This window comes from Durio zibethinus, chromosome 12 (genome assembly GCF_047325235.1).
Source record: "Durio zibethinus cultivar Kanyao isolate XHJ-2024 chromosome 12, ASM4732523v1, whole genome shotgun sequence".
Taxonomy (NCBI): Eukaryota; Viridiplantae; Streptophyta; class Magnoliopsida; order Malvales; family Malvaceae; genus Durio; species Durio zibethinus.
Genome location: NC_143173.1, coordinates 8210195 through 8221639, shown reverse-complemented (window position 1 = coordinate 8221639; position 11445 = coordinate 8210195). Strand labels below are relative to the sequence as shown.

At 30.4% G+C, this 11445-nt stretch overlaps 1 protein-coding gene and 1 pseudogene across 2 annotated transcripts; both read left to right on the top strand.

Moving 5' to 3' along the window:
- The first annotated feature begins 850 nt into the window (after positions 1 to 850).
- Positions 851 to 2461, top strand: LOC111296206 (uncharacterized; annotated as a pseudogene). The gene is made up of 2 exons (XR_016325837.1): positions 851 to 1017; positions 1598 to 2461. The product of XR_016325837.1 is annotated as an uncharacterized LOC111296206 (transcript).
- Positions 2462 to 4333: 1872 nt separating this feature from the next.
- LOC111296205 (transcription initiation factor IIB-2) lies at positions 4334 to 10225 on the top strand. Its single transcript, XM_022890365.2, has 7 exons — positions 4334 to 4945; positions 5947 to 5971; positions 7633 to 7762; positions 7855 to 7985; positions 8159 to 8247; positions 9461 to 9537; positions 9785 to 10225. The coding sequence occupies exons 1-7, from the start codon at positions 4593 to 4595 to the stop codon at positions 9916 to 9918; spliced, it is 939 nt and encodes a 312-aa protein (XP_022746100.1). The 5' UTR covers positions 4334 to 4592; the 3' UTR covers positions 9919 to 10225.
- The last annotated feature ends 1220 nt before the right edge of the window (positions 10226 to 11445 follow it).

Sequence of the window (11445 nt, the reverse complement as noted above, 5' to 3'; positions counted from 1 at the left end):
ACCAACTGGGAAAAATCGACGTTCAGTAGTCATGCGGTGGCGTATGACAAATTTGAAATTTTTAGATTTAAATTTGAGTAGGAATTTGATTATATCAATGCAAGTATTATACTCTTATTTTCTTTTTTATGCTTGAATCAAAATAATTAATATTTAAAATATTTATTTTGATCCAAACTTAAGGATAAAATATTATAATATTTATACTGTATAAGTAGATTTCTCTCTAAAATTTAAATCATTAATATTTTATTATCTTACTAATTATTTCTAATATGTTGACAGTAAAAATTTTTAATTTTACAAGTGAATTTAAAGTTTAACACATGTTTATTTAGGATGAAAATTATTATTTTATACATTAACAATGGAGATTTTTAATTCTACAAGGAAAATTAAATCATTGGCAAATGTTTATTTAGTAATTATATTGATGGATTTTGAAGGGTTCCATTTTGTAATCTGAAGCCTCTATTTAAGATTTTGACATATGGATGGATAATGTTGATGTTCCAATCTTAAAGTCTATTAGGTTCAAATTCTAAATTTTCATCCCAATGAGTAGATTATATGAAAATTTTGGTTTCAACTTAATTAGGGTAGGGTGTCGCAGAGATCCTGCGTTTGAACCATTACAATGTCGCTGAGACTTTTTTTTTTTTTGGTTGATTATCCAAAACAAGAAGTTACTGTGATTTAAAAAAAATTATATGTTTGAGCCCCGATCCACAAAACCCAACCACATTAACCTGTATCTGCAGTAAGCGGTGGTCCGCGGACTTGATTTGGACTGAAGGATAGTTATGTAATTGCAGTGAAAGACCAGAGGTTCCTTTTGTGTTCATTTCAAAAAACTTGGCTGGCCGATTGCTAGGCTTCTTATTTTGTATCCGGGAAGCAGGCGTTGAAGGGTTGTTCCTGTTAGATAAGCTGTTCTCCCTTCTTCTAATTTCCGATATTTCATCGAACAGTTGAAGGTTTAAAAGCACCCTACGACGCCATGTACGGATCCAGAGGGTAAGTTCGTCAAAACCTCATGTTAATTTTCTTGAATGGAATTAGGGCTTTCTGTGCTCAGTCTGATTTTGTATTGAGTTTGAAAAAACAATTAAAAGAAATTGGAGATAAGAATTTCTTCACTTTCTATGTATAACGTGCCTTAGATTCCAATTTTATTCTAAGGAGTAATTTCAAGGGTATGATGAATTTGCTTTTGTTTTATGAAATGATACATAAGAATATGGAAACAGCTACATTAGTTTGTAGCATGATCACATTTGGTGTCTGTATGATTCTTAATCTTTATGCTGTAATGAAACAGTTTGGGTAAGAGTGAAAAATAGAATTCTGTTCTCTGTAAACCAATCTGTTTGTAAAAATAACTTACGCCACGTGATTTTGACTTTGCCGCATGATTTATTTCTTTATGTTTATGTTTTAAGGAGGGTGATGAATATGAAAATGCTATTAGAATATATATTAATGTGGGAATTTAAGAAACTAGGTGTTCGGGAAGTGTGGGTTGGGTTTGGTTTTATTAACAGGTTTGGTGGGGGACTTATTTTGTTTTTTGCTTTTTGGGTATGGATAATTGAAGGGCAATGTTGGGAAGCCGGGGAGTTTCCGACGGGTACGTGGTCAGCTCAAAGAGATAAAGAATGATGGAATCAAATCCCTACTTGGCAGTGAGCAGCTATTAACCTTACAGTTATGGTTGTGGCTGCCAGTCCCCTCCCTTTCCTGTGGTACGTCTCAGGGGTCTCCCCTTCAACTGCACTAATAATGACATTTTCAAATTCTATGCTGGACTGGACATTGTGGACATTTTGCTGGTCAACAAGAACGGAAAGTTCTCCGGAGTGGCCTTTGTTCTCTTTGCTGGGTCCATGCAGGTTGGGTTTGCTTTGCAAAGAGATCGACAAACCATGGGATGCCACTATGTGGAAGTGTTCAGGTGCAAGAGGCAGGATTATTACCACGGTGTGGCTGCTGAGGTGAATTATGAAGGAATCTATGATAACGATTTCCATGGAAGTCCTCCATCATCTTGAGCGAAGAGATATAACAATAAGGATCAAATTGAATACACTGAGATACTGAAGATGCGCTTCCCTTCTCGGTGAAGAAACCTGAAATTGTTGAATTCTTTGGAGACTTCAAGATTGTGGAAGATGGGTTACACATTGCATGTCTTTTTATGGGCTCGTCTTTACAGATCGACCAAAATTTATGGGCTCGTCTTTACAGATTAACTGTTGGCCCAACGAAAAACCATTTGGAATTCATGCCCATAAACGTTCGAAACGAAATTCTTTACTCCTTCTAGTCCAAATGGCCTAAACTCTGATGATAAAGGCCTAAATATCATTGGGCTTGCCCTAAATTAGCGCTATGCGTAAATCTAATTATGTTCATTAAACACCGTTTTATCGGACAATTTTAAAAAAAATATGTTTCTATTTCTGCATTTAAAATTTTATTATTTTTTAAATACTCCCCCAACAAAATTAAACTTGAATTGATAAAGAAAAAAATAATTAGTCTTTTTATCAACCGAATTAATAAACACATTCTTTTCCATTGAACTTGATTTGATAAAAAAAAAAAAAACCCTTTTTACCAGCTGAATTTTTTATTGCCTTTGGTTATTATAGATGATAATATAATATCTACAATAACCAAAGGCAATAAAACAAAATAGATGATAAAAAAACTTTATAAAAAATCATAATTTAAAAGTAAAAAATTATAGAAAATAAAATTTGAATTATAGACTTATTAAATATTATTTTTTAATTATAATCAATTGATGTAAACTTTTAAATCAATAATCATTATTTCATATATTATACACGTATAAATTTTATATCTTATTAATAAATTAGATGATAATATTTTATTAATAAATAAATATTAATTTTTAAAATAAATTTACATATATTAAAATTTTTAAAAAATTTATTTATTAAAAAATTATTATTAATTAATTTAATATATTAATAAATTATTATAATTTATTTTACTAATAATATATAAAATAACATCTCAAATATAAATTTCATATATAAATGATGCCTATTCGACGACCGAAGCCGTGGCACAACTAAGATTCGGCCTGCCCGCCCTACATAAATATTCCAAACATCTGGCAGCCGGACACTAAAGCCTTCAGCGTTGAATGTTCAAAATCCCATTCGATTCTCTGCCCCAAACATCGTAAAATACTCTTCCATCTTAGCTGGAAACAATCCTCCGTCTGTCTCCAAACACCGCCTTATGTTTCTAATCAATCATACATTATTAATGCCGTTCCTACCAACTCATTACATATGTTACTTCAGCCACGCCCAAAGATTCACTAATCACGCCTCCTCACTCATCCTTAAATGAACCGCAATTAATCTCATCCATCCAGACAAATGTTTTCTCGCTGATCCCGCAAATCCAACGGCTGTTTGGTGGTTAAAAGAATTACCCAATTCTTTTAAAAAGCCTATCATATTTTTAATTTTGTAACTTTCTTTAGCTTTTAATATATACATACATATATATATATATATATATATATTAAAACACTGACCTATTTGTAGTAACATATAATCCATCTGTGGTTATGATTTGAGCTAAATTTTTATAATAAATATTAATTTAATAATTAATTACATTTAAAAATCTTGATTTTTTTTTATAAATCATAAAATTACATTTTTTTCTACTTTTTGTTGATTGCATGAAGAAAACTTATATGAATCCACAATGTTTAATCTAGTTTGTAGAGAGTGAGTTTCCTTATTGTCTATAAAAGCTTAATTTTTGTGAAAAAAATTTTTAAAAATAAAAATTTTAATGCATCACAAACATATAAAAAAAAAATTCTTAAATTATTCAAAATAAAAAAATAAAATCAAACAAAACTAATATTTACAATATATATCTGCATTATAAAAAAAAAAAACTAATTTTTGGGTACAATATATTTTATTTAGTTTAATTAGTAATACTTTTTATACTCCAAAAAAATATATCATTATTTTTTAAATAAAAGATATATCAATTATTAAATTAATATTAAATTAATTTTTTTTAAAAAAATTAAAGATAAATAAATTGCTTAGTACTTAACTCATAAAAAATATATAATATTTGATAATTTAAAATAAATGATTCATATCATTTATTTGAGATAATCTCATTATAAAACTCAAATTTAATATTTTTTTTATAAAAAAAAATAAATTTTAATAAATTGAACAAATTTCTTATTAATTAAATTGAAAACTATATTGACGTGTTAGCAGAACAGAATTTAATAATAGTTCCCTAGAACTCGGGTGTATTGTATCATTTTCTCTTCACCTACGATAAAGTGAGTCCGACTCTCTAACTTTCCGGTTGTTCTCTTCGTTTCGGTTCGAAAACACATTTTCCTGGAAACCAGAAAAAAATCAAAAATAAAATCCGACAAATTAAAGTATAAACATGGAGATTTTAACCTAGCAAGCTTTTCTATATAACTCTTTGAATCAATTTGAAAAACAGAACTTAAGACAAAAAATAAAAACAGAAAACAGAAACGGTTAGCTGCTCCGAAAATGGCGGACGCGTTTTGTTCGGACTGCAAGCGGCACACGGAGGTGGTTTTCGATCACTCGGCGGGCGACACGGTGTGTTCCGAGTGCGGGTTGGTGTTAGAGTCACACTCGATCGATGAGACATCGGAGTGGAGAACCTTCGCCAACGAGTCGGGCGATAATGATCCCGTCCGTGTCGGTGGTCCCACCAACCCACTTTTGGCGGATGGCGGTTTGTCCACCGTTATCGCTAAGCCTAACGGTGCTTCTGGAGAGTTCTTGTCGTCTTCGTTGGGTCGGTGGCAGAATCGTGGATCGAATCCGGATCGTGGGTTGATTCTCGCTTTTAAAACAATTGCTACCATGTCTGATAGGTATTTAATTTCTTTTTTGTTGGTGTTTTGGATGATTTTTTGGAATTGGTCTTTGGTTGGTATTGCGGAGGTTGTTTAGTTGGTCAGAAATTATGGGAAAATAATGGAAAAGTGGATGTTAGGGTTATGGAGCTTGGGTGAAATTATACAGTTTTGTTTTATTGAGCTAAATGAATAAAGTGAGTTTGCAATGTCCATCGTTTCTGGAGACAAATTAATGGAAATGCCTAAGGATTTTGAGGGATTTTGATTTGTTTCTTAATATGGGTTGGCAGTTGGGAAAGGAGATTCTTCAGCTGTTGGTTAAAACTATTTATTATGAGATTATTGTTTTCATATGTCTACTTGCTTGTGCTGGAGAAAATTGTGGAACGAAGTTTGAGGGCTGATTCTAGGAAATTTAGAATTGATTGCCATTGTAATTGATTGGAAAGTGGGATACTTTTGAAATTTATTTTTCTTAGGAAGAATCAAACTAGTATTGAATTGTATGAATTAGATGAATAAGCTGTTCTCTGTTGAATCCAGCTTTATGCGATCCAACTGAATATTAAGATAAAACATTGATGTTTTTAATCTATGATTACTATACGGGCAGTTTAATACTGGTTTTCAATTACTATTCTTTTCCCTTTAGGCGTAAAGATTTGGTCAATTTAGCCCCTCTAGTATTATTTTAAGGAATTTAGTCCTTGTAGTATTGTTTTTTAAGGATTTTAGTTCAATCATTAACAATTCTCAGTGACTAAATTCCTTAAAAAATGATATTATAGGGACTAAATTCCTTAAAAATAATATTACAAGGACTAAATTCCTTTAAATAATACTATAGGGACTAACTTCTTAAAAATCAAAGAGTACAGGGACGTATGACATATTTTAACCTAAAGATTTGCATATTTATTTGCTCCTCCTCCCCTTTCTCCATTATGCGAAGTTTTAGCTTGAGAGATAATAATTTACTATGAAATGTCACTTATTTGGATAAGTTTGTGTTTCAGGTTGGGTCTTGTCGCAACCATCAAGGTATGCTACCCATTTCAGTGTAAATATATTTTGAATCAGATATAGTGTTTCAGTCTATTACTATGGCTGTGGCATGCACATATATGCATAGACTTGGTCTACTCCTTTATTTTAGTGTTTCATGTGTATGTATTATTTAGACTAGTTGGCATTGCTGCCATAGACCAAATAAAGAGTTTATGATGTAATAGACTATATCATGTCATCGACAATACTAAATTGAAACAAAGTTAAATGCGTAGCATGGCAGGCCTTATAAGAATGATTTGTTTGAAATATAATGTCTTAAGTGTAAATACTGATAAATTTGTGATAAATGAGCCAAATAGAAAGAAGTTATAAATATGAAATTTCAATCTTGTGCATGAGTTGAAAGCCTCAAATACATAAAAACATTACCATAATGGCTGCAGCTTCCTTTCCCAATATGTGCAAGAGCAGAAAGGAGTTATAAATTAAAACTCCAATCTTGTGAATGAGTTGGATACAAGATCTCTCTCTCTCTCTCTCTATATATATATATATATATATATAAACATTACCATAGCTGCTGCATATCCCTCTTAGAGTACCAGTGTGCAACAAAAAGAAGTTATAATTTGAACCTCCAATCCTCTGCACGAGTAGAAAGTAGCTTCCCCTGCTCTTAATCACCTTCCAATGAGGAAAAAGAATAAGGTTAGGGTTGGTAGCTGGGCAAGAAAGCATCTTGTACAAAATTGTTGTTAACTGTGATTCGGTAAATAGACATTTAACTAGATCTTAATCATTAACAAATAAGGAAAAGTTACTAGAAAATCATACACTATTGTTCAATTTATTTATTTATTATTTTACTTATTATTTGAATGTCTTTATAACAGATAATGATGTAGTATTTCAGTTGTGTAAGAACAAAGAATTTATCCATAAAGTATACTGGCCGCCAATAAAACTTGATGAATTAAATAACCAAAGAAAGTTGGTACTGCATAGAAGGCTAGGATACTCTATAAACTTTGAAAATTTTAAGGTAACAAGGAGGAGAGAGAGGGAGGGAGAGACATCTAGTGATAGTTTCATTGCTTTGCCTTTTAATGAGTGACTGAGCAACGTGCATTTAACACTAGGAAAATGGATGAACATTCAGTTCGCATTTTAACTTAATTCATTTTTTCATAGGTAGTGATATGTAAAGTTTTTTAAAATATCAAAATAATATGGTAAGGATGAACTCTGCCAGGAATAATTCTTACATTCTTAGCAATGGTTGTGAATTAGAAATTCACTTTCCTCCCGACTTTTAAAAGCTTTTCTTCTTTTATTTTGGAAAGTTTTTTTTTTTTTTTTTTTTAAACTAGCTTCATTTTCAGTTATATTTGTTTTCTTCATCTGGCCACTGAAATTTTCTTGGAATCACTACCCCTAGTAATCTACTTCTCAATGATTTTCTTCTACTAATCACCATTTACTTTTGAGCATGTTTATGCTTCTAAAAGCAAATTATTTTGTATTTGAAGTATTTGTTTAAGCTAAATTGAGAGTTTTCCTATTCATGGCTGGAGCATCTTGTGCTTTACACTTAAATTTTAGCTTGATGACCTTTTCATTCTTTATTATTTTTTGTCTTTTATCAATTTTCATAAGCATGTGATTTATGGGGCTTTTGCCAATGATTGAAGGATCGAGCCAATGAGATATATAAGAAGGTGGAAGACCAGAAGTCTAGTAGAGGAAGAAATCAGGATGCGTTGTTGGCAGCTTGCTTGTACATTGCTTGTCGACAAGAGGACAAGCCACGCACTGTCAAGGGTACAACCTAAGATTCTTTTAACATCTGGATGCTTCATGATTTATCTTTCCTAATGTGTATGAGCTTCCTTGAACCTGTGGATTTCAAATAGAAATTTGCTCTGTCGCCAATGGAGCCACAAAGAAAGAAATTGGTCGAGCAAAGGAATACATAGTGAAACAACTGGGATTGGAGACTGGTCAGTCTGTAGAGATGGGAACCATACATGCTGGTGACTTCATGGTAAGTTCTCTTTTTTTCTTAAAAAACTTGTCTATAACAGTGCTTTCTGTAAACAACTGTGTTTTTGTTTGCCGTATGCTTGGAAGGTTGCACTTCCATTATTGAATATTGTATTGTTCATTTGTGCTAACCATTTTATGGTTGCCACTGACATTAATTTCTTTAATTATCAGAGGCGTTTTTGTTCCAATCTTGGTATGAATAATCAAGCAGTTAAAGCTGCCCAAGAAGCAGTTCAGAAGTCGGAGGAGTTTGATATAAGGTATTTATTATTCTATTTCCATCATGAAGCTGTGAGCCTAAACTGGTTTTTTAAGCTTTTTTCCTTTCAAACAAATTTTAATTTAATGTCCCCTATGACTTGGATAATTCTGTCTGGACCTTTCCAGTTAACAGAATGCATGACTAGGAAGTGGGTATTTAAGTTGATCAATTGACATGATTAGGAAGGAATTAGAGTGTCTGAATTATTGTTTGAATAATGACATGAAGAGAAAGAAGCTGATCAAGTGCTAAAAGACAATTATGGTATTTTGAAATAATTGCCCAAAGTTTTTAAGTACTACTATTACGGAGGTGGATTTTGAGTTATTGGTGACTGAGAGGCAAAACCATTTGGGGATGTGGATGTTAATAAGGATCTTGGTGGTATTCATTTTTAAGTCATGCTTCAACTTCAATGACAGTTTTGGTACTCCATCTTCTTGCAAATTAGTTAGAACCCTGTGGTCAAATTGTTTATTCAATGTGATTATTTCACTTTGAACATTTTGATGACTTTGAAAGAAAATAAGAAGAACAGCAATTTAATGCTCCTTCCTGACATTATTCCATGACTTATTATGTCAATCATGTTGCTTTGCTGCTGTTTGTCTCATGCAAATTGTGTTTCAACATAATAGTGAACATCTTGCTTGCTGTAAAAATGAACTTTCTTTGTCACAACTTTAATGCATATTTTTGGAATGAGTGAATTCTTAGCTTGTAGAATTCTTTTTGATTTCATTGTTCTTTTATTTTTCTTGGAAGCCATGAAATTGAAAATAATTTAAAAAAGTTAGTGGTCGGTTTTTCCAAACACTTTTAAGCATGTTATTAGTGGTTTCTTTGGACGGCTTTTGCAAAGATATGATGGAAAACCAGAGTTTTGTTCCGGATCTTTTCCAAGGTTCTTCTCTCTCTCTTGAATACCCCTTCCCTCCCTTGCCTTCCCTCTTTCTTTTTTCTCCAGTTCTTTCCACCCCCGTTTGGTTTTGGGCTAGGATTTAGAAAGAAGAAAGAAGTTAACTTTATCGAAGGGAGTTCTGCCTTTTAGCTCTTTCAGATTTGTTAATGAACTCATTACTTGAGAGTAAGGATTGTTGTATTGAGACATCTGAAATCTCTTTTTTATCATCATTTATCTTCTTTAATGGTTTTACTCACTTATGGCTTTGTATAGGAATTTGCTAACAAAATTTACAAAACTTTTGCAGGCGAAGCCCTATATCAATTGCAGCAGCGGTTATTTATATTATAACACAGCTTTCAGATGATAAGAAGCCTCTTAGAGGTATGATATTTCCCATAGTACTTGTTAAGTAAAAGATATTTCAGAAAAAACTGTAATGTTACCTATTTTGGTTCTTGATACTGTGCTGATTATTGAAGTTTAGGGTCCATGTCTGACTTAACCCAACATGGATGCTTATGGAATGTGTTTGTCCATTAAAAAGAAAAAGCAAAAATAGTGTCTAAATTTTTTGAGCTGTATGAAAAATGCACATATTTTATTATAGAAAATGTGTGGGATGCTGCAGATATTTCAGTTGCTACGGGAGTTGCAGAAGGGACAATCCGAAATTCATACAAGGATCTTTATCCCCATGTTTCAAAGATAATACCAAACTGGTATGCCAAGGAAGAAGATCTCAAGAACCTAATCAGTCCTTGAAGTGCAGATCAAACAACTGACAAGAAAAATGAAAAATCAAATTGGCTGATGATTTTTCTTTTCTTGTTTCTTTTTCGTTCTCTTACAATATAGAGACACAGGAGGAAATCTGGAAAAAGAATCTTCAATCCTAATTTATGTTTCAACTTTGCAGCAACATTTTTGAGTGAGTATTGATATATAAGCGTATGTTGATGCACTCTGTCTCTCCATAAATCAAGGAGTGGAAAAAGGTTCTGCTTGAGAAATATGCTGCTCTTTGAGCAGACAATTACTTCTATGGAAGACTCTGACCTTTTCCACTAAATTCTAGTAGCATAATAATTCTTTCACAAACTCATAAAAGTTTTTTATTTTGATTGTTTTAAAAAACCTTTTTATTAAGGTGACAATTATCTTGTAATTTTAAACACAATATGATAACTAAATAAGAAAAAATCATAAAATTTAAAACTTAAAAAAAATTATATATGACATGACATTTTTTATGTTTTATGTGTTTGAGATTATATGAATACTATATCTAAATTTTAAATTTTAATAATTTTGGTGTGCCATGTGGCACTTGCCATTTTTTTTGCTTTTCAGTTTTTTTTTTTTAATTTTTTTAATATTTATTTTTTAAAATATTAAAAAATTTTTGTGAAGCCCATTTTATACCAAACTTTTCTGTAGATTTACTTTTAAAAATTTTTAATAAGTATTTATTTAGATTTTAATTCTTCCTATGTAAGGCTCATTGGACATCAAGGGTATGCTATGTATCTACTAATTTTTCCTTTTTATTTTTTCTATTATTTTTCTTTTTCATATATTTAATAAATACCTTTTTAGATTTTAATTTTTTTCGTGTGACTCATTTTCTTTTTCTTTTTTTTTTTAAATTTAAAAACCTTTTTGAGAGGAAGTACTATTTAATAAATATTTTTTTAGATTTTAATTTTTATGTGTGACTCACTTTCTTTTTTTTTTTTTATTTAAAAATCTTTTTAAAAGGAAGTATTGTGTTTTTCTTTTATTATTTTAATTTTTATATCTAATAAATATTTTTAAAAAATTTTAAATTTATTTTTGTCTCGCAAACTTGATACAAAGGGTATACTATTTGTTAGGTTATTTTTTTAATGATTTTTCTCTTTATTTTTTATTTTTTTCTTTTAAATATTTATTTTTTATAATATTTTAACTTTTTAGTAAAATCTAATTGATATTATTGATTAAAAATTATTTTTTTATTTTTTTTAATTTGATAATTTTTAAGAAAAAAAAATGATATTTGAAAAAATTCATCATTGCAGATGTTGCATGCCAAATCAACTTTTTTTTTTTTAATTTTAAAATTTTTCTACCTATATTTTTGAGTTAGATTATTTTATTTAAAACAACGTGTACAAGTGACAACAATTTATTTGTTTTAAAATTTATTTGTTTTAATTTTTTTAATCAAATAATTTACAATAAATAAATCAATAAATAAATTTTTTAAAAAAAGTATCAATGAAGGTATGGATAACAAAATAACTAATA